General features: G+C 35.8%; 1 protein-coding gene across 12 annotated transcripts in view; it reads right to left on the bottom strand.

Annotated features, from left to right (window-relative positions):
- Positions 1-24,716, bottom strand: part of PIK3C2G (phosphatidylinositol-4-phosphate 3-kinase catalytic subunit type 2 gamma) — a 280,521-nt gene that overhangs the window by 60,118 nt on the left and 195,687 nt on the right. For all 12 annotated transcript variants that reach the window (XR_006932295.1, XR_006932296.1, XM_040655738.2 and 9 more), the window contains 5 exons: positions 23,662-23,769; positions 21,297-21,389; positions 19,057-19,186; positions 16,811-16,947; positions 14,351-14,520 (listed from right to left, as the gene is read on the bottom strand). Coding sequence is in view for 10 of the 12 variants with exons in the window: in XM_040655738.2 (XP_040511672.1) it covers positions 14,351-14,520; positions 16,811-16,947; positions 19,057-19,186; positions 21,297-21,389; positions 23,662-23,769 (638 nt within the window). In the remaining 2 variants the exon portion in view is untranslated. The remainder of the gene's footprint in view (positions 1-14,350; positions 14,521-16,810; positions 16,948-19,056; positions 19,187-21,296; positions 21,390-23,661; positions 23,770-24,716) is intronic.

The raw sequence follows: 24,716 nt of genomic DNA, 5'->3' as shown, positions 1-24,716 counted from the left end.
GATAAAATGTGAGCTGAGTCCATCCTGCTTAATGGTTCATTCCTAATAGAGACAGAATCTTTCCTATGAGATTTCCTCATTTTCCTACTAAATTGTCTACTTTGTTTTACTGTAGAAAGTTCAGGTACCATGAGATTCTAGGCTGCAGCTGGAAGGGTCAGTTAGAAGAAATGCTCAGGTGACCTTCCCTTTCTTATTTCTGGATTTATTCTTGGTTGTTTACATATAAACCAACTTTGAAAACAGATCTCCTAAAAGTGTTTTCCATCGCAAAGCAGTCTAGCTCATCATTTGAGATATTACTCCATTTCAGTTCATTAGTATTAAAAAACATGAAGATCCACTACTTTCATTCTTATTTGTCCACATTTTTTTTGTATATTGTAAGAGGTGAGTTCATAGTGTGAGAGTTATACTCAATAAGACTGTTTTGTGTGCTTTTGTTCTGTAGCTCTCAAAGAATTACAAAACTGATTCCATTACTGATTACAGAGAGCATGATTTTCCCAGAACCCCACATTTTCCCAGATGCTTTGAAAATAAATCTCAGTTTCTTATTTATGCTCTTTGGGCTAAAATATCCCAAACCAAAACTACTGCTCTAAATGCTCAATGATCATGTTCAGAATTCATATGTGATTTTTGCTGTCCAACTGCATCAAGAGACACAATTACACTATGAAGTCATAGCCCTTTCTGAGCTAGTCCAAGTATCCTGCATTAATCTACTCAAGCTGAAAACAGACAGTGCAATCAGAAATTACTTTACTGGAAGAAATACGGTCTTTAACATTGTTGGGTTGGGCTGTGGGCCAACTTCACAATAATGCAATAACTGCAACATTAGTCAATTTCCTTCACGTTACTGCTAAAAGATCTATTTGAACACATAACTGATATGTTAATATTTATATTATTTACAGATTAATTTTATTTGTGAGATCATTTTAAGCAGTTTTGCAATGCTATTAATTTCTTTAGTATTCAGACATTTATTTCTAAGGTGATAGGCCTGTCCTCCTATATTAACCTGTAAAATATGATACAGAAATTTGCTTTCCATATCAGAGTATTTAAGCCTGATTTTGCTCATGGTATTTGCTTGTGGTATAAGAGCCTCTCCCATACGGCAACCCCTGCAATAAGTCAGACACTGAAGCTCCATGCCTGCATGTCTCTAAGTAAGTTGTCTGCTCAGATAGACAGCAATTTGCAATTGAAATAAAAAACATAAAAACAGCTTAGTATTGGAAACAAGATCCACTAGAAGGAACAAAAAAGTCATTTCTCATAATAATATTTAAAAGCAAAGTTGCAGTGGGAAGAGATGCTTACTCACTGAACATTAAGGATTATGAAAATACAATCAACAGGCTGAATGTCTGTGTAAAGAGGCAAAATGTTCTTTGCTGTTTTCACAGACTCCTTTGGAATATAAAATTATGAAAGAGAGTACTCTAAAAATTACTCCAGAAAAGTTGCGAACAGTCGAGTGCAAGTCCCTATCCATTTTGCATAGGAAAATTTGCATCAGCAAACAATAGAGGCTGCTTTACCTTCCATAAGAAAAAAGCAATGGCTGCCCTGGTTTTGCATGAGAAGTCCAATTTATCACAGATACACATGCAGATGGACCTCATCCAGGTGTACAGTCTGTGTTTCTATTTTAACCCATCTCTAGCCAACATCCTTCTCTATGGTTTATAGCTTAGATGGTACTGTAGGTGACATTTACTGAGAAGATTTGCAAAGCAACCAAAAGTTTGGTAATAATAACCATGAAAGTCACCACTCATTTGGACATATATCTTCTACATAATTTGTTTATAGGAAATTACCTAAAATATCTAAACATGAAATACTTTATACCCCAAAACGTACTCAAGATCACAGCTAAGCCCTATAATACTTTACATCCATAGGATGCTCAGACCAATGACTCTGCACTACAGATAATGGGACAATAACCCTTTGGCCTAAAATCTATCTATTATAATTTTATATTTCTGTGAAATTAATGAAATGATTGGCTTAAGTTTAACAACAACAACAACAAAAGCCTTACAGAGAGAATTAGTATGACTTCAAGTATACTACAGATATACAGTGTATAATATCTCCAAGATGATTTAATCAATCATATCTTTCTTTTCTCCCTCTCCCTCAACTACAGACCTAGACAAGATTAATGAGCCCTTTGGTTTTACATGATAAATCAGTCAAAAGAGGCAACATCTCAATTTATAACAGAGCCAAATTGAATGTCCAGACATTAAAGACTTTAATTCACTACAGCTATGACTAAAGTGTTTACTCAAGTGATTCAGGGAAAAGTAAGGTTAGTTTTACATTTTGTTTGATTGTTTTGTTTTGTTTTGTTTTTCCTTGTGTACTGCTTTCAGAGATTTAAGATTTTCATGGGAATGTGTTTTATGGTTCCTCTGGAGATGAAGAATGTTTGGATAATATGTCATGAGAGAAAAGAAAGAAGGAAAACCTCAAGTCACTGAAGAGATCACTGTGAAAAAACAAACTTAGTTTGGGGTGATGGGAAAACTTATTGAAACTTCACTATAGGCTAGAAATATGTTGTATTCTTAGCAGATCAGCAAGATCATCAGGATTTGTTATGAAACAGTAGATGTAACCCAATTAACAAAGCTCCTAAGATAAACAATGGCTTCAGTCTTCCCTATTATGAATCTTATGGTATATGACATTTAGAAAAGACATTGACTTAATATAATATTAAGTAGCAGAAACATATATCAGATAATTAACAACAAATGACCTATGCTCCAATCCAATCCAAACTTTCTAGTAGTGTTGTTACTGTTGTTTAAAACACAGTAAATCAAGGAGATCAAAACAGATGAGTTTTTTAGATGTAGTTCACATTGTCATCACATAGACTACACAGTGTGAGAAACCATACAGAACTGTTTGCAGTTTAAAAATCAGCTGCTCAGTAGCATAAACCACATATATTCCCTGTCTACTTTAAAACTCCATAGGCTGAATCAAGAGTGATTTACAGTATTCAGCACAACTATGTGGAATTTTGATGTATCCATTAAACTAGGAGGAGCTTTTAGGGAATATTTGAATGCGGACATCTTCTGTTCTGCAGCAAAAGCTGAAAGCTTATGGAAGAAAACACACACACAGTGAATAAGATTGCATATTTTTCTAAGATACCTAATCACAGTAGTTGTATACATACATACATGTATATATATATGTATATATTTGTAAACATGGAATAAACAGGAGCAAAATTGTCCCTTGTATATATTACAGAATGAAAAAGTAAACAACTACAATTTATCTTCAGCAAGCTTCAGCAAGCATACAGGGAGCCATAAAAAATATGCCTAGAAGGGTGACTATAAGAGATACTTGATCTTCCTGCTTACCAGGACAAGATCAACCATAAACATGCTTCTGAGATGCTTGTTTATCTTATTCACAAAGACAGAGTTCTTCTACAATCTCCCTATCAGATTTCTGTTCCAGTATCTCCCTCACATAATTTTTTTGTTAATGCCTTGTCTAACCTTGCTGCACTTTAATCCCATTAATTCTTGCTCTTTCCTAAGGGAACATGAAGTTCTTGTCTTCTTAACAGCAGACTCTAATGTATTCACATAATTTTTATTATGTCCATCTTCAATCTTCTGTAGAGAATTGTTTCAACCTTTTCTCATATGTTTTGTTTTCAGTTGTCTGATAATTTTAATTACATTTGCCTGGACTCCTTGTAATTAGACCATATCTTTTTGAAAGTAAAATATTGAAAGTATTCCAGTTTTACCAGTGTCACATGAAGCAAAATGATTACTTCAGATTTCATGCTTTACAATTCAATATTCTATCACCAACTCTTATTTAACTTTGTATAACTCTAAGATACATTTCTGAAAAACTATCTATCACTGCTAACTCCAACTTTCAGCATGCTCAAAAGATCTTATATAGCTATCTCCTAAACAGTCAACAACCTTATTCTCTATCCCAGCATTCTAGTTAGTAAAGAAAACACTGCAAGATGTCAATCACCTAACAAACTTTATAGAATCATAGAATGACTTGGGTTGAAAAGGACCACAATGATCAACTAGTTTCAATCCCCCTGCCACGGGCAGGGTCACAATCACTACACCAGGCTGCCCAGAGCCACATCCAGCCTGGCCTTGAATACCTCCAGGGATAGGGCATCCACAACCTCTCTGGGAAACCCGTTCCAGTGTGAGACCACACTCTATGTGAAAAACTTCCTCCTAATATCTAACTGAAATCTTCCCTGTCACAGTTTGAGATCATTCCCCCTTGTCCTATCACTATCCACCCTCATAAACAACCATTGCCCCTCCTGTTTATATGCTTCCTTCAAGAACTGGAAGGCCACAGTGAGGTCTCCCTGGAGCCTTCTCTTCTCCAAGTTAAACAAACCCTGTTGCCTCAACCTTTCCTCATAGGAGATGTGCTCCAGCCCTCTGATCATCTTAGTGGTCCTCCTCTGGACTTGTTCCAAGAGCTCTGTGTCTTTCTTGTACTGGGGGCTCCAGGTCTGGAGGCAGTAGATGGAATGTTACTTGGTGTATGTGGTGTACTATGGTATGTTACTTGGTGTATCCTTCCATCTTGACAAGGAAACACAGGCAGATAGTTTCCCTGAATGGTTGTTATAGCATTTCTGCACTTTTAATAAAACAGAAATATTTCAGTGGTTGGGCTTGACAGCAGTTTTCCCATCAACTTCAGTTATGGTTGCTATCGCTTACAGTATCACTGGCTTGTACTGCAAATCTGTGTTCAGATTTGTTTAGAAAACTTTTCTAGTTTATTTTACTGAAGAATTTGCAAACTGTTCCACAGATAGGTGTCTGCTCCTGAAACAAGTAAAAAAAAATGCTCTTGATGAGACTTTATTTCTCAGATCATCAAAAACTGACTTATAACATCCATGTCTAAACAAAATGACAGTCTAAACTTTAATTGCCAAAGTAATTACAATGTTTTAGAATGGAATAGAAGAGATAAGTGAATTAGCAAGTTTTAAGCAGTTCCACACCCACCAAAAACTACAACACATCACTACCACGGAAAAGAAAAAAAGCAAAAGCAACAAATATCACCACAAATCAATAAAACAGAATGTATTTTCCCTGAGAGATTTACCCTGAATTTGGTTTTTGATAGCTTTTATTTCAAGTAACACACAGACAGAGACTCACTTGGCTCAATGGGGAACTCATGACTAAGCTTCAAGGCAAAAAAAACTCATATAGGAGGTGGAAGCAAGGATGGAAATACAGAAACTCTACCTGGGCATGCAGAAATGGTGTTAGGAAAACCAAAGCTCAACTAGAATTAAAACTGGCAGTGAACATGAAGGGAAAGAAGAACAACTGATATGTCAGTACCAAAATAATGAACAGCCTGAGGGAAGTAAGCTTGTTTACCCATGGAAAGAGAAGGCTTTCAGGAGACCACATAGCAATATTTTAATGTCTAGACGAGGCTATCAAAAGAATGGAGCCAATCAAGGATAAGGGACAAAGCTCTTAAATTAAAACAGCTGAGTTTCTGATTGACCATAATGGACAAAAAGAACTCCTCACTATGAGGATAATTAAATACTGAAACAGGTTGCCCAGAGAGATTGTCCTGGGAGGTTTTCAGGATTCAGATAAACAAGATCATAGGTAAACAGGACTGAATTCAGTGTCTGAGCATTCTTAGTTCAGGTAAACTACATGTATATAGTATTTTTGACCTACATTCTTCAACCAAATGACTAGAAATCTATAACTGACAATAAAGTTTTAACTCTATTTTCTGCTATTTCTACTACTGTTCAAGATATCTACTGGATTAAAAGTTCTACTTGCAAATTTGAAACCTCCCTTCTGAGTATAGTTTCACTCATTTCATTTTTATATGATTATCTATTTTTAGAGGCAGCAATATCAATGTGGAAGGGATCTCCTACAATTCTTAGGCAACTGAGGACAGTTCACAAAGCACTATGACATTATTTATTAATTACATTTCTTCTTCTTACTATGAACTTTGCTATCATATTTATTTTTGATTATTAGAATCTAGATGTGAGCTTCCCACTAAAATCACTATATTAGACATCCCTACTATTTTGATCAGTAGTAAATGTAAGATTTCACACACTGAACTGGCCTATTCTAGAAGATTTATCTGTGTCTGTAAGTAATTTAATTGGTTACATGGAGATTAAATCATGCTTAACTGATGCTGTGGAAAACAAACTGTAATCCTTGCTTAAGCTAAGGACTGATTTATCATTGTGTTAACATCCAGTTTCCCCATTTAAACTTAGACATGGTAACTATCTGTGCCCCTTTGCCTGTCCAAAGTGCAAAGAACGTCACTTAACTGTCTTTCACAGTGGGCCAAGTGAAGTTATCTAAATGGAAATTTGAATACATCTGTTCCCATAGGATTACTATGCAAAGTGACAGTATAGGTAAGACAAATATGGACAGCTAAGGTTAGACATGGTCACTGTTCTCAATGTAGACCATTCAGAGGGACCTTGATAGACTTGAAAGGTGGGCCCGGGTGAACCTAATGAGGTTCAACAAGGCAAAGTGCAGGGTTTTGCACTTGGGCCGGAGGAACCCCAGGCATCTATACAGACTGGAAGGAGCAGTCCTTGAGAGCAGCTCTGCAGAGAAGGACCTGGGGGTCCTGATGGATGACAAACTTAACATGAGCCATCAGTGTGCTCTTGCAGCTCGGAAAGCAAATGGTATCCTGGGCTCCATCATGAGAGGGGTGGCCAGCAGGGACAGGGAGGTGATTGTCCCTCTCTACTCTGCTCTTGTGAGGCCCCATCTGTAGTACTATGTCCAGGTATGGAGACCCCAGTACAAGACAGAGAGCTGTTGGAGAGGGTCCAGAGAAGAGCCACAAAGATGATCAGGGGGCTGGAGCACCTCCCCTACAAAGACAGGCTGAGGGAGCTGGGCTTATTCAGCCTGGAGAAGGCTGCAGGGTGACCTCATTGCAGCCTTTCAGTACCTGAAGGGAGCCTATAGACAGGAAGGGAGTAAACTCTTTGAAAGGGTAGATAACAGCAGGACAAGGGGGAACGGTTTTAAGTTGAAAGAGTGAAGATTTAGGTTGGATGTTAGATGGAAGTTCTTTACCAGAAGAGTGGTGAGGTGCTGGAATGGGCTGCCCAGAGAGGTTGTAGATGCCCTGTCCCTGGAGGTGTTCAAGGCCAGGTTGGATGGGGCCCTGGGCAAGCTAGTCTAGTAAATGGGGAGGTTGGTGGCCCTGCCCGGCAGTGGGGTTGGAGATTCATGATCCTTGAGGTCCCTTCCAACCCAGGCCATTCTGTGATTCTGTGATTTGTAGCACATATTGCCACCGGGACTCATTTAGAACTTTATCTTGTTACAAGAAAATTGGCAATAGACTCACGATGTGAAAGCAGAAACTAGTTTGGGTCACTTGCTGCTGGTTTTCACACTGGCTGCATTTTCCCAGTCTCCACTGTGATGACTAGTTATTCTGAAATTTGACCACAGAATTTATTCATGCACATCAGAATTTCAACAACTTTGTACAGTCAGATACTTTGGAAGAATCCCAAAATAGATTCTCCCTGCAAGATGTACTCAAAAAACATACGTGTCCTGGCTACAACCCTGCATCTCTAATGGACTAATTTAAAAGCAGTACTGTGTCCGAAACTACTGTGTCCAGGCACATTCTGGGGCTTCAAGTCAGGGTCCTTATCCTGAGAGACACATACGAAGCAGCTTCTACTCCAAGTCACTAGCAACCAGACTGCATAACATCTTTAAGGTGTATTTAAGTCCTTTATATACTTTACATTCAGTACCAGTATTGGAAAGTGTTTAGTACAGCTTTCCTGATGCCTTATATCATTTTCTATGACTATCACATTTTCCAGATTTCTTAGGAATTTATTACTAACCATATGGATAGAATAGTTGAGAGCTAATTCACAAGGAGATTGTAACAATTCCTCTGGTTAATGGAGATTGCTGCCCAACTTCTTTTTGTGTTCCAACTGCCTCTCAGCAGTAAAAAAAAAAAAAAAAAAAAGTGTGTGTGTGTGGGGGGGGGGGGGGGGAAGGGATTTTAAATCTCAAAACCTGAAAGATGCCTTAAAACAACAGGGTTTGTATCTCATACTGACTAATTATTCAACTAACAGGTCTTTTCTGTATGAGATGACTATCTGGAAAAGATAGTACATGTCTGATGGAGTTTTATATTCCAAAAACAGAAGAATAAATCAGTGATGAAGAAACTGAAATTTCTTAGAGCAGGGGATGAAATCCTACATGAATTAAATATGTCAGTATGCTTTCCACTTAAGGATGAAGGACAAAGAGGTAATATGCAGAACAAGCAGAAATAGATACCACAACCAAGCTACAGAGATTAATTTAAAAGTGCTTGATATACACAGACTGTGTGTGAGAGCAGCTCTCCCTGAATATAAATAGGTATGTAGAATGCTTTTGGAGAAACAGATGCTACAATAAAATGTTTCTGAGAGAGAAGGAAAGGGGAAATGCCTCTGTAAAGAGTTATACTTTGGTAAGAATAACAAATACAATCATATAATCAAAGTGAACATCATGTCGTTTTCTCTTTTATTTCTGTTTTATTGTTAAACTTCCTATTTAGAGTCATGATTTAAAGAAATTAATGGAGTAGCTGAGAAAAAAAAAGAGACGGAAAGGGGAGAATGAAATTTCTAAAATAGGAAGGTGATAGAGAGTCACTGAAATAACTTATGTGATAAACCTTGAAAAGTGGAAGGAATTCCACTGGTGGTTTGGAAGGCATCAAATAGTTTATCTAGACCAAATAATTGTTGCCAAGAATACAGATAGCTCCTTCAGGAAAGCAGTTATTCCTAAAGATCAGAAAGTAGCTAATGCCGTGACTCAGCAGAACGAAAAGCTAGGATGGGTGCTGGGAGTCATAACAGATGATAACTGGGTTCCAGGGAACTCAATAGAGCAGAACAATGCACTTGGATGAACAGAACTGGACAGGGTCAAATCAGTACAGGGATTGTATGGGAAAAATAAAAACAAACATGCCCTCCTAAAAGTCTTTTCAAAGTCTTGGTACTTTGAAAAAGATAACAAATTGAATCAAGAATACCATGTGGACAGTGAATATAATTTGCTCATAAAGGTTTAACTGAATGCTCTCCACAAGAGGCTATTACTGAAAATAAACACGCACTCTTCAGGACTGATAATTAGAGAAAGCAGCAAAACAGCAACAATAAATGCCACTGTTCAAAGTAGACAAAGAAAACAGAAATGCATCTGAAAATCAGGACTGCAAATTGTACTGCTCGGTCTCGATTTGTGCTGTTGGTGTTTAACTTATGGCAATTAGAGGTGCCTAACTTCAGAAGTGATGGATTTGCCTCATAAATTCAAGCCTCTTTAGGCCTTTTCACCTTACAGGTGATACCATTTCACCTTTATGTCTTTTATGCATATTTCACCTTTTGGTCTTTATGCAAAGACTTATGTGTATGACTAACTTTAAACACCTGTATAATCTTATTAAGACCATTGGGGATACTAATGCTTTAAGTAATGAAATTAAATCTTTCCAGGATTTCAGTCAGAGATTTTTTAAGGGTAACAGAGGAAGTGCTGAAAGTGGATACTGGATTTTATACTTCACATAAACTACTAACTCCAGATTAATCTACTAGAATAATAAATTTAACCTGCAGAAACTGAACTATTAAATAGGCACACTGAAACATTTATATATATATATTTTTCCCAGCAAGCAAAACAGGTCAGCCCAAAGAAACAGTCTGATTATATATCAATTTATTTTTCAAATTTCACATTCTAGGCTTTTCCTTTAAGGAGTACCCCTTAAAGAAAAGAAAAGAAAAGAAAAGAAAAGAAAAGAAAAGAAAAGAAAAGGAAAGGAAAGGAAAGGAAAGGAAAGGAAAGGAAAGGAAAGGAAAGGAAAGGAAAGGAAAGGAAAGGAAAGGAAAGGAAAGGAAAGGAAAGGAAAGGAAAGGAAAGGAAAGGAAAGGAAAGGAAAGGAAAGGAAAGGAAAGGAAAGGAAAGGAAAGGAAAGGAAAGGAAAGGAAAGGAAAGGAAAGGAAAGGAAAGGAAAGGAAAGGAAAGGAAAGGAAAGGAAAGGAAAGGAAAGGAAAGGAAAGGAAAGGAAAGGAAAGGAAAGGAAAGGAAAGGAAAGGAAAGGAAAGGAAAGGAAAAGAAAGGAAAAGAAGAGAAGAGAAGAGAAGAGAAGAGAAGAGAAGAGAAGAGAAGAGAAGAGAAGAGAAGAGAAGAGAAGAGAAGAGAAGAGAAGAGAAGAGAAGAGAAGAGAAGAGAAGAGAAGAGAAGAGAAGAGAAAGGAATATTTCAAATGCTTATCTTCCTTCTTCCATTCTTTTCCTAAAAGTAGGAAAAGTAATCATGCAGATAGAACTTTTTTTTTTCTCTGACTGGATTCCAACTTTGCAATTTTAGAAAGAAATGACGAAAAAAAATGCATTTCTTCAAATAAACTCTTCCAGGAAAACTAAAATCAATTTTATTAAAACTAAAAATGAAACATGTTACTTATTAAATAAGAAGAGATAATTTTCTATATGCTCAGACATTCTTAAGTGCTTTTCAGTATAGAAAATTTACTGATGTAAGAAGGAAGTGTGGGAAACATTGTTTTCCCATATTTTTGAAACTTCCTTCAAAAAAACCCAGTGGAATAGTTAGAATGTCTCCAGTAATTAACTTTGCAGAAGAAAACCAACTTAGCAGATGTAACTTCTGGGAAAGCCCCGCCAAAATGCAGGATTAGTTTGGCAAAAAGATGAGTGTCTCTGTGATTCAGATCAGGAAAAACAAAGATCTGTGATTGGTTATTTTTAAAAAATAATCGACATAAGTTACCACAGTGTGAACATGTAGCATGCCATGAGCTGTAGTACTATCTTGCCATCAGCTTTCAGACTACATATCCTTGACTAAAAAAATATTTTAGTTCTGGAAGTGACTGGTAGGGGAAAGGATGAGACTGGTAAAGATTGGACTAGTTCAGTCAGTACAAGATTTAAATAAATATCTTACTGCTTAATTCACCCAAAAAAAAAAAAAAGTTTAAAAAACTGGTCAGCATTGAAAAGAAGAAAAAAAGAATCAAGGAAAGTGTAGCAAGTACAGCCATGAGCCTGACACCTTTTTCCATGCCATTTGATGACTGCCTTACTCCCATACGATTACCTAGGTAATAGTACATCTGTTTCACTCAGAGTGGGTCTTAGAAGGTGATTGCCATGGAATAGTCAGTACTGAAAGAATAGGACAGTTAAATTAAATGATAGAAGTTTCTTCATAAAGATTGAAGTGTACCTGAACAATTAAGTACTCTAGGGTAATATAGGGTCAAATGCAGTGGCTGGATTAGAAAATGAAAGAAGTGCAATTTTATTAGCACTAACAAAATCTGTTGTTTAGTATAATTAAAAAATAAATAAATTAAGTCTCATTTTCAAAAGGAAAGTTTCGTGGTGGGAATTCAGGAATAACTCCTCTGCCAAGCTCTCTCATGATGCTTTTGGTTTGGTATGTCTCTCTCCAACACTCTTCCAAACCATTAGTTCCCAACCCATGTAAAGATAGGTTATTATTACTACTTAAGATATTTGCCTCTCTGAAGGTACAGGGAAGTATAAAAGACAGAATATTCCTGACTAGTCTCCCCTCTGAAGACAGTAAGTGTTCAACCACTGTCTTCTGCCTTGAACTCAGAACTAGGCAAGTTTATTGGACACTTTTTAATAATGAAGGGAGGAAAGTGAAATATTCACTAAGTCCTTGCAAGGGTGTTATGCAACCATGAATGCAAAAATGATCATGACTGCATGAATTATATAATCTTCAAAGGATACTCTGAAGACTCATATTGGATTTCATAGAAAGAACCACAGCCCGTGCATGACAGCGTGGGATTCTCAGAGCTACTGTGTATATCCTTATTTACATCAGATGAAATGTTCCATATTCAGAATACCAGAGAAGACCTATTCTCAGAAAAATAGATGAGAAATAAGATTTTGTTACTGTCAAAATAAACTCACTGAAAACAGATTGGATAGCTGTTGCAAGAAAGATATCTTCCTAAATTTTGAAAGGAGTGCCCTTTTTTTTATCATTTTAGATAGTAAGCTATACAAATTTATTCATTTGCATAGCTTTTTGTTGTTGTTGTTATTTAATTTGTTTAGGGATTTGCATTAGACACTTCATTCTTTAAAGCTACCTACAGAACTTTACAAGTATGTATATAGCACCTACTGTACAAAAAAGAAACAAAAAACCCAAGGGTCAGCACAAATAATTCCAAAGATCTGAAATTATTTTGTTGCTGTTTTATCAATATTATTTTAGGAGCATGAAATCATTTGATAGTGCAAAGAATTCAAATAAAAATCTAATAAGAACTCAAATAAAAAATTAATATAAAGAAGTGTTAAAAGTAGAGGCTAAAACTACCTCAGGATTTGCCTTGTGGGAATGGATGGATACAAATAGCACTGAGCATTTTAAACTCAGAGTGAGTCTGAAATTTATGGGAAGTAGAAATGTCACATGCCTGTATTTCTGTGTTAGAAATAATATGTTACATTTCTTGAAGGTGCATTCAGCTCATGAGAACCATAGTCATTAATCTCATACCTGCTCAGCTGCATGCAGGTTCAGGGAAGACCCGTGTTGTTCACAACCTACAGAAAGCATGAGTCTTTGTTTTGCTGAGGAACCATGAGGGAATTAAGTAGAGGTCCTAAAATGTCAATTATCATTTTATTTTATGGCTTAAAAGCAATATACTGCATGGAGAAACTGGAAAAAAAATGGCTACTGTTTATGGAGGTGACTACAAGATAAGTCATTTTTATAGTCTTATTTACACAGTGTAGTAAGACTGAACTGTAAAACAATAAAATCAAAATCTACTTTTATTATTACTATTATATAATTTCTGCTTAAATTTGATTGCTGTGTATCTCCTTATATTTTGTTGGTCCTATCTTTCACTCCCACTAAATAATTCTTTGCTCATGGGAAAATACTACTCAAGAAAATTTCTGCTGGGCTCTGAAAGGTTTGCTGGAGTGAGGGATGCAACATTTAACTGAGTGTGCCTGAGTATCTTTTTATGTCCCTGTTCTGCTTTATTATTTCCCTAGCAAGTAAGTAGGATTAAAAGAACATATCTTGAATGACTGATGATAATTCTGAGCACTGCAGCTAAATCTTTTGACTGTCTAGCTCAGGGAGTACTTATTAGCCTCATCAGCTTCCCTCATATCAATATTCCCACAGTAATTTCTGTCTCACACACAGAGATAGGGTAAAATAGTCAAAGGCCAGCTTAAAAAAAAAAAAAAAGGAAAGAAAAGAAAAGAAAACAACAAAAAAGAAGGGAATGATTAACTCGAATTATTGATTCTAGTACTAGTTCTGGAAATTATTAGGAAACATGGAGAAAAAAGTCATTCTCCCTACTTATCTTGTCATTATTAAGGATCATTCATCCATTCCCTATTTAACAGCTTCTTCACGTACTGTACACACCAGAATGATCCTACCTATTTTTACTAATAAAAATATTAATATTTTTATTAATATTATTTATAATTTTATTAATTCCTCTATGTCCACAGCAGGAACTAGAATACATGATTGCATTGTTTTCTTTATACTTATCATCGTATAGGCATTAGAGATAGATACAAACAGAAAAAGTCACAGTCTTGTCTAAGTAAAGCAAGATACTTGCAAAATAGAACCTGACCTTCATTATCTTTGAAAGATAATGAAAAAGATTGCAGTTTCACCCACAGAGGCATAATGCAATCACTTTCCATGTCCAATTGGAAAATTTGGGTTATTCTCTCAATATGGAAAAGGAGTTGTCAATTAGACACACTTATGGTTTGGCATTCATTATAGAAATACTGTTAGAGAAAAAACGGAAAGCTGAATCCTTTTGACATAGGCCAGACCACTATTCTGTTCACTACCCAAGTTAATCTAGTTCAAACTTCTGACGAGGCACGGATTTAGGGCTTTTTGCTAGTTTGTTTGTATTTAAGACTGAAAGGGGATCTCCAACATCTCATTTTAACTACTTTTCTAGTCATTCCCACATTTTTAGATGTTTTGTGAAAAACTGAAAGAAAAAAAGCATGATCTTATTTGTACTTTTTTAAATGGGTATTCAGAACATTTTTTTAAGTCTATTTATTATATGTATTACTATATATACTGACCTTCTTATACTTCCAAATGTCTGTGCGTGACCTAAAAATCTTCCAAAATCAATGTGAAACATGTGTCCAGAATTCGTCAACATTATATTGTCATTGTGTCGGTCACAAACTCCTAAAATGAAGGTGACAACACACCAGCCAGCACAGGAATGAAAGAAATTCCTTATTGCCTAGTTAATTAAACAAAAGCATTTATTAGAAATACAGAGACACTTTCTTTTTTTCTTTTTTTTTCTTTTTTTTTTTAAATGCTAAAAGCAAATAAATGTGGTTCTACAAATGTTGCTAAAATTCTAACTTGAGTGTTCTTAGGATAGGTTAAAGAACAATCAGCACAGAAATTTCAAAGTTACAATGCAACAACAATTTTATGCATGAAGTTTTCAACTTGTGGTTTATAGATTCTCGGATTTCTGTGGAAAACTTACAAGGTGAAAGGTACCTAAGAAAAACAAGATAGATGTCAGGAAGTTTAGATTTTCTGTGCAGTAGCCTGCATCTCTATTGTAAAAGAAATTGTTTAGAAGTAAGATGGAAATCTATTAATTTTACAAATTGTGCTGTAAAGAAGTGGGTCATTTTACACAATTGTTCTGTACCTACATAGGTCTTTTCTCTCCACATTTCAACTGCATTAAATTACAATGAATCAAGCCTCACACTATCCCAGCCCAAATCATTCAACTCCATTTTACAGAAATGAACAGAAATAACAAAGGCTAAATCATTTTCTGTGCATAGCATCTGCAAATCCAAATAGACTATGAGATCAAACCAAGTGTCATGTAGAGAAAACCAAAAGAATGATTAAACTGCAAACCAGTCTACCTTTCCTGTTTGAAATAACCTACTCCACATTTAGCATCCTCTTTTTGGGGAGAGCTATTTCTGATTAAAATCAAGAAAGCAAACGGAATAGTTCTCATCTTTTTTTTTTTTTTTTTTAATCTTATCAAAACCAGTTTAAGAGCTGTAAATGCAATTCTTATTCAAAAGTCTTAATCTCTCATTGGTATCAATCACAACGAGATCCATTTACATAGAAACCCAAAAAATCCTTACTTGTGATCAGCACATTTTTGGACAAAACCTACATGAGGCAAGGTAAATCATTATTCAGGTGACATCTGCAATGGCTGATATGGTGGATGACAACACTGTGGAAGACTTAGGCCACAGCACAAGACTCTGGTAAATTTTATGTCTAACTGTACTACTTACTCACTCAGATGACCTTGGATAAAACACCTAAGCTTCTTGAGATTCTGTTCACTCAACCATAAAATGAGGATATTAAAGCTTATTCTGCATAAGCTTTTTGAGCACCCTAAATACAGCATTGTATGAGTAAAAAATTACTAAGTAAAAGAGAAAGGTTAATTCACCAGCAAGTGCAAGGTGAATATATAGCAGCAATTTTGTGCATGCCCTATGCAGAGTGGACTGCATTTTATATGTTTAAAAAAATCAAATGAAAATGGGTAGAAATTGGTTTTATAAAATTTCACATTAATGGTACTATTTTACATAGAGTAGCAGCAGTAAGAAAACAGGTTTTCAGTCAATAACTAACAGCTAACTAACTTTTCAATCAAAATGTTGGCTGCACATCTACCATGATGCTGTAAACATATAAACTTTTTTTTTTTTTTTAATTTCTGAATGGATTGATCTTGTTCAATTGAATCTACCTAATATACTAGGAATTTGAATGTTCTTATTGAAAATATGGATGAACAAAAACCTATTGAAATAACTATAAAACACTAAAGATTAAAATGTTGGCTGCTAATCTACTGCTGGCATGAGGAAGGAATCAAAAATTGTCCCAGCAACACAAATAGTAAATACTTTTTTAATGGGCCTTAGAATATGCTCAACCAACAGAGAATAAATAGAATTTCCTTTCAAGAGGAAATCTCTGCTTTTATAAGTAAAACTGGCTTCTTGGTGCATTCATAATTCTTGGTTTCATGTAAGCAGATGCATTACATGGGATCCCACAATGTGAAGTGAAAAGCTTTATCTTATGTATCATACAACTAGGCAGTTTCTATTACACAGCTTTACAAAACTCTGTTATTGCCATGGCTAGTCTCAAATATAGAAAACCCACTAAGATTTTACACTGCTTATGTAAAATCAAGTATTTCAAGAGCTGAACCTAAAAAAAATATTTTGGAGCTCAAAATTTAGTACTTCAGATTCTCTTCACTTTACTGTTTCTATTTCAAAACATCTCTATGATGTGTTTTTATAAGCAAAGCATTACAAAGCAGCTGATCCAGAGCAATATCTCTTTGGAAAGAGAACGGCAATTTAAATCAACTCCCTGGCTTCTATGCCTGTTACTTGTTTGCCTCGTGTGTGAGTCATCTGTTTTTGCTGCATACTGTCATTCACTTTCTTGTTTTGCATGACATAGGATGAAATATATAATAAGGTTCATTATGATGTTACCTCTTGGTAACTGGATTCCAGACGATGGTGATGACGGAACCATTTTCTAATTGTGTTTTCTTTCAATGGTCCTATCAGTCCGGATTCCCTGTGGATCTTGGCTAGTGTGGTAGCATCTGGCACCATCTGTACAAGTCCTAATCAGATACAAAAGAGGTCACATGAGAGATAAGCCCACAACTCTAAAAAAAAACATGAAGAAGGCCAATGCATTTGCATATTTTTGGATCATTCCATGCAGAAAAAATACATGCTTAGAAGCTCACAAAACAATGAATTAAATCAAGAAGATTGTAGACAAAGATTTAACTTTGTCTTAAGAGACAGAAAACAAAAGACAGGTAGTGAAAAATGGCAGTTCCATGAAGAAAAAAAATCACCACTAATAATTGTGTACACATAATTGTTTCAAGGTACCAACAAGGCCAACAAGATTCAAAGTGAGTATAATATGTGTGCAAACAAAAATCTGTTAAAAAAAAAAAAAAAGCATCAGATATTTCCTATGGAATAGAAAGTTCTTTCATATGCATTTGTTGTCAAGAATACTACAGACATTTTTTTCTGCAGTATACGATGCTGATCACAGGTAGTGCAGAGATTAGTCTGATCCAAGGTGACATATACTGGGTCTACAAAATGCGAAAGAAGCCAAACATTTTGCAATGCTACACTTGAATTTTATGTCCCTACTGCTTGCACTTAATTCCTTCTTTAGAACTGAGAGCTGGCTTGCCAGCCTTCTGTCACTGCTCCTGTATGTGGTCCCCTGGCACCTTACTCTGCAACTGCATTACAGGAAGGACTTCTAATGAATTCAGTTGGTGACAGGCTTCTCTACAATGCCATACCTGGTATCCTCAGAGTGCTTTATCTGCTTTACACTTATCTGTGTTTGCTTGAGTTTTAAGTGATTCCTGTGTTCCCATGACTACATAGTGATTATCTCCTATCCCCCTTGAGTGGAAAAGCTGGTCCACAAAGCAAGATGTTAGCCCAGGACTTGGAGGATCTGAGTAAATAAGTGTAGCTTGCACATGTTCTCTCTGACCACAGGCATGACACTTGGTCCTTTTATCCTTGATTATCAACTGTACATCAGTTATATTAACACTTCTATTATTCTTAAGGAAAGACATTGTGGGGAAAATCTGCAATGTTGAGAGGTTTTCTGCTACAATGGTACAGAAAGGAAGAGAATATCAGACAGAATATTATTTGCAGATGTTATCTACATCTTTCTTGGCAAAAATCAAATTAAGTGTTCATGTATCAGAGAGACTATAATACTATGTTCAGAAGTAATATTCTTTGTGTTATTTGCCTTTGAAGTGGAAGACTTCAAGCTTTAAATCCAACCTCTACAAAGAAGGCAGTAGTCTTTTTTAGTTCACCTTAATCACCTGCCATATGTGTGAAGTTATCTGTACTTCCTCGTAGTCCCTTCAGGTCATTCATCCTCTCTCGTTTTCTCTTTGTGGCTCACAGAAAAAAATGAGTATCTTTTTTATTATTATTATTATTTTGTGTGTGTGTGGGGGGGGGGGTAGATTTTCTACAGAAGATAATCTGAATACATCAGTCTTCTGTTGTGAAAGGAATATTTTCAGTAAAACATTTAGAGAGTCAGTGAAAAATAGTAAGCTTTTTGCTATCAGTAATTTTTTGTAGCAGGCAATTGGCATCCCTGCTACAGCTCTACTATAACAACCATAAAAGAGAGAAATAAAGCTTTCAGATGAGTCAGGCCTGCCCTAAGCAGCATAAATTGCAAGAGTTATATTTCAAATTCAACATAGGAAAGCTCTCATCACTTGTCTACAGGTATCTTCTGTAGCCACAAGCCTGTAGGTTCATTTAAGCATCTTTGTGGGATCACACTGGATTAAAACTTTAGTAGCTATAGCAAATTTTCTCCAAGGCCCTCTTTTTGATATGTGAAGTCACTTTTAAGAATATGGTGAAAGCCGATGGTGTTGAAGCTTTGCAAACTTCTAGCCTAGGTTGCTATAAAGTGAAATGAATTTGGTTATACTTCTGGAAAGCAATGAACATTCAAGATTATGCAGGCATACGATTTAGGGCCTGAATAAATGAAGTTCTGAACTTTTTTTTTTTTTTTTTTACAAGGGAAGATAAACAGGAAACTCATGAAAATAAAAGTTGAGATGAGAATATTTCTGTACCATTGTTTACATGAGATATGAATAATGTGATAGGAGTAATCATTGTAAACTGAAACTGACCTTGGCCTTTTCCTGTAGATAAACATCTATAAATTATCATTTGCATATCGAGACCTTCTTGGAGCCATATGTTGTCCATCACTCGAACAATTTGCAGAACTAACATATCTTGACGTAGATCATCGCCTATCTGTTAAAATAGCACAAGAAATCCAAGTTTCTCCTTCAATTCCACACAGTTTCATAATTAATTTGGACTTTTTTCCTATGCAAAAGTAGCTACATTTATTTTACAGTGACGCCTTCTTGTTTTTCTTCAAATTTTCTAGTTAACTTTCTGTGTCAGAAATAGAACAGAATAGATGGCACAAGTAGGCAGCCATAGAAATGGTAGCAAATGCTCTCTGATTAACAGCCTTTCTGCTTATTATTCCTATGCATTTATTAAAGTTTGAAAATTTAATCCGGAGGTAGGATCCTCATTTAGCTACATTTTAAAGTCTACCTAATGCTAGATCCCTTTTCAAAAATGACAGCTTTTGACCTAATGTTAAGCTTCACAACTTGGAGTTTGCAGCAGGCTGAGGGGAAACTTATAATCAATTTACATTTTATCCATGACATAATTCATATTCAGTTTCAAGCAGTGGTGCCCGCTCTCCCTGTGGAGTCTGTTAAACAACAATCTTAGTGAAATGAGGTTGTAATTGTAGCTAAAAGAGGTAATGAAGAGATTATCTTCAACCATTGCTGGATAGCTGGATAAATAGCCTGTGAAAACAAAAAGTCTGCTTTTATTTGTATCTACTCCCTACCCCCAACCCCATCTAAAATACCTGTGACTTTTACTGATACTGTTAAATGTTTTGCTCTTTTGTTTTGTTCTTTTTACAAATGCATTCCAATCTACAGACGTTTACAGTCATTAAATGAGTACTTGAGGAGACAACTTTATCTTTAAAAATAGAAAATCCAAATCTATCTTTCCTTCACTTCAAGGTAATCTTGACTCCAATTAATTCTTCACAGTACCTAGGCCAGAGAAACATATTCTTTCCACTTACTTGCCCTCTTACCCTCACACACAGTTACTAGAAAATTAAGTACAATATCAGTGCTTCTTATTTCATGTATGCACTGCACATCATGAATGAACACTTGAGTAACAGTAAAAATAAATAATTCCTTTGTACAAGGGGTTGCTGACAGGAAAAAGCTATGTCTATTATAACGCTCATACATCAGATAGAAATTTGGTGGTTCTTGAACATTACCAGGCAGGGGAAATTCTACGTAGGTGGAACTAGCTCAAATGTTTAAATGCCTTATGGCAAAGCATTCGCACAAGAAATTAGAAAGTTTTGTATCTCACATAGATTCACAGGTGATATACCCTAAAAAGAAACTTTCTATATATTCAGAAATCAAAACATTGCTAGCCTCCCCTAGAATGCCTGGAGAGCATATTTCTATTCCCGAGAAACATACTCTGCATTATTCATTTATCTATTTATATCAATTGTTAAGCTTTGCGATTGGCACATGATATTGCCAGAAATCAAGGAATAATGTCTTTCTTTGGCAATATCAACTGCTTTGTATGCATCAGCCATTTTATGACCTGCAGTGTTCTTTTAAAACCAGCACCCACTGTTATGGAAGACATACACTTTTGAAAGAGAAACAGTTCTAGATTGCTAGTATTGTCTTTCTGATGGACATATCACTGTCCCAACTACAAAGCTCTGAAGGTGACAACTGGAAAATAAACTAGAGTACTAGTCAGTTCCCCCAACTAACTCCACTGAAACAGAGCTCCTCTGCAGTCCCCTCTGCCTCTCCTTCCTCAGCCCATTCCCATACACTAGCTGGTAGGGTTGGAATTAAACACTCTCCAGCAAATAGTCTTTAACACTGTAGCATTTTGATTTGCAAGAGACATATGGACATGGTTACAGGAGTCAGTCATACTGAACAATCTCTTCTTAGGACGTGCCCTCTGACTTTGCGCGGTTAACAAACCAGTTTTAGAAAATAAGCTTTGTATTTCAGCCTGGTTTCCTCCATTAAGGAAAAAGGGATGCAAGAAATAATTTGATTCTCAATTAAGAAGTAGAGTACTTCACTGTATTTTCTCTGCATAGTCCAGTGAAAGTTCTAGTATCAAAAAATAACTGAGAAAAGTGAAGAACAGAGCCAAATCAAACATTTTCAGGCTCTACATTTATAACATAAATCAGGTGAAGTTAAAATCAGCCTTCTGCATACAAAAGGAAGTGAAGATTAGAGGAGTAACTTACCTTAAAAATAATATTGATATTTCCACTTGGAGCATTTGCATTGATGAAGCGGATTTTTAACGGAAAAGCATTGGATGTAAAATATGAACATGACTTCAGGGAAAAAGAAAGCAAGACGACAACAGTAACACATACACAAAACAACAGGTTAGTACAATAATGCCAAAAAGAGGTACTATCTTTCATACTGCTCAATATCTTAGATAACAGAAACAAATAATTATTGATATTACTGGCTGTTTAATTGGATCAGGAAAATGAGAAATTCTTTTTTCACTGACAATTGTTTCACTCTGTAATCAGATTATATGAACAGATAATATTTTAAATACTAATTCTTTTTCACTTTCACCCAGTTTTCTAATGCTAAAGTCTGTCTGGGATTTAGTAGACAAAAATACATAAGATTAATCTAATGAGAATCTGCAAAGCAATGAAATGTGATTGGTCCCATTTTTTCTCCTGCAAAAGAATTACAGATGATATAGTCTTTATGGAAGGAAAGAACTTGTTAATCTCATTGGTCACCTAATACTGACTAAGGATACAGAAAATTCTGAAAACCACAATTGATTTTATGTGGAATTTGTCTTAATTAAACATGAGAGTTTTTGTTTAATGACCTCTCATGCTCTCTAGCTCCTTCCACCTGAAGATCTCAACAGGCTTCAAAAAGCATTAATGAGCCAAGCATACTAAATCCTGTGTGAGTTAGGTTGGTATTATTATCATCATTATAAAAAAGGAGGGGGAAAACCCAACAACACAACCAAAGACAATGGTAAATTAATGCCCTGATTTCCAGAAATAATGAGCACCTCACAGCAGCTACTGCTGTGCTTACTTGGTGGAGTGTAATGGAGGCTAATTTGAACAAAACCACTACTAGTCACAGCTGTCTCATGCTTTTCATCTAAAAATCTCAAAGCACAAATTCAAATATTGTCTTAGCCACACCATTTCTCTGCAGTATTCAGTAGCTATGATTGAAGAAGAAATCTTGACCCCCTATGGAATTTTGACAATTGAAATGTCTGAATAAGTACTTGAAAGGCTACTGCCATACAATGCATTAGTGATAGAGCTGTGAGCAGCGCTTGCTACTAGTAAAATTGATGGATGATAGCAAAATTAATTAAATTTGAGGGTAATATGAGAATTTAAAAAATGCTAGTTTGCATGATTATACTAACAAACAGATAAGTAAAAAAACTGCAGATATTTATAGCATTGTAAGAGCCTATAATGATATGAGAAAAGTTAAAAAAAAAATCTCTTCAGATACTTACATTTACACATTTGGTATCTCCCCAGCCAAGCTGGTGCAGTATAAATAGCATGATTGTATGGTGAAATACTTCCCTATTAGTCATTATTTCCAAAAAGCCTGAAAGTAGTGAGAAGCAGCAGGCTTCAAATTTTTCCAGCTTATATCATCCACAATTGGCCCAAACCTGCAGGGTGCTGGAAGACCTCTGTTCTCTGAGAGATCAAGGCTGAATAGCAATTACTTGGAGAATCACAGGTCAAAGACAATTGAAGGGATCCGCACCTCTCAGAATCAGGTCCACCGTGGATAATGAGCCAGAGAACAAAAACAGAGCACAAATCGCTGTAATTAGACAGCTATAACCAATAATATATATGGGTCTTCAGATTTGTTTTTCCTTGCTGCTGGATATCTTTTCCTTTTGTAGACTTGGAACAGCTTATTTCTGGCATGATATTGATTATGAAAACATTCTAAACAATGAATAACTGAGTCTTAGTACTGTGGTCAAAGTCAAGCAATGCTAAACAGCATCAACTGTTTCCTTTATTTACAAATCACTTTTAATATGAGTTGTAGATACAGGTGACTTACTGTGAACTTTTAATTTTAATATTTAATTCTCAGCCAGTGCCTAGTCTCATTGAAGCAAAAGGAGAGTAGGTCTAGATCTTTAGCTGCTCCCATCTGTGACAGAGGAAAATCTTGGATGGGAAAAAACTGCCATCAAGTGCTCCATAGATAGAATGGAAAACAAGAGCCATTTTTATGAGATCCAGGTGCCTTTGCCAAGCTCAACACAACAGCAGGGGAGCTGAACTAGGAGAAAACTGCTGAGAGTTTGAAATATGTGCTGCTGCTGCACAAGGTAAGACAGATAGGCAATACCTAGCCCAGCAGTCCCCTTCACCTCTGCTTTCAACAAAGGCCCCCAGTTTCACAAGGGGATTAGTCTGGATGTCAGTTTACAAGATAACTTATGTTTAATACCAGTAGGATTATTTCCCAGCCAGTGCAGCCACTCAATCTCTCCTCCTCTTCATATTACAAACAAACAAACAAAAAAATGTAATTCATTGCATGAGCTAGACTTACATCTGCCTCTATGCCTTGCACAACAAGTGCAGGGTTCAAGGGAAGTCGGCAAACTTTTACCTCCTGGAAGAATTGCTGAAGTCTGTTGAGTTCCATCTTTAACACCTCCTGCAACAAGCACATAATTATGGCAACAGGGAAGAATATAACAACAGTTCTTAAGTCATTGACTCTCTTGCTATATTTGAATCAAACAGTCAAATTTCTGGAACTGATAGCATCCATGTAAACATTTAACAGTTAATGAGCTCACACTGAGGTACAGTTATTAAAAAAAAAAAACAACTTGTGATTTAATTCTATATCAATGTTTTTACTATCTAGGTTCTCTCCCTTTTCATGCTGTTATGTAGGTTCATTTTTTGACACCTTTCATTAGTGGCTGATTAGTCTTGCACCTCCTCTGCTGCATCTCATGTCTTTTTTGCCTTTCTGGATAACTTTACAATTTGTTGCTTCAACACTGTGATCTCCCTCACCCAACAGTTGGTGTATTAAATGCAAGGTTTGGAAGTTCCTCTGTACCATGGTAACTACAGTCTGGAGATTAATCTTGAAGAGATGAAACATGCAACAGTCATTTATAATGTATCACTACTACTTCTTTTCCTTTACATGGATTTTTCTCTTTGCAAATATATATATTTTTTATTTTTACTTCCATGTTTGCTTTGCTGCTTTCAGTGGCAACACAGAATTCTGAAAAATACTATGAAAATGTTTGAATCCTTAACAAGGCAAAAAGAATTCATGGTAACTTTCATGATAACTAGCAGTGGCAGGTATATTTTTATCTGTCTTTTTGGCTTGCTTCACTGAGATCTCAGCAAGAAATTGTTTTACACTTCAGGTAAGTAATGTAAGTTGCCTTGGAAAATTAACATTTGAATTGGAAACATACCCATGCAACACAAAAGCTGCACCCACTGGAGATAACTATAAGCCTTCTACTGCCAAGAATGCATCTCTGCAGTTACATCAGCAGTATTAATTACTGACTGCTATATATGATATATGAAGTACTGGACATTTTGGTTGGCTTTGTTAAGAAATGA

This window comes from Gallus gallus, chromosome 1 (assembly GCF_016699485.2).
Source record: "Gallus gallus isolate bGalGal1 chromosome 1, bGalGal1.mat.broiler.GRCg7b, whole genome shotgun sequence".
Lineage (NCBI taxonomy): Eukaryota > Metazoa > Chordata > Aves > Galliformes > Phasianidae > Gallus > Gallus gallus.
Note: the sequence above shows the minus strand (reverse complement) of the source record. Positions and strands in the feature narration are given on the sequence as shown.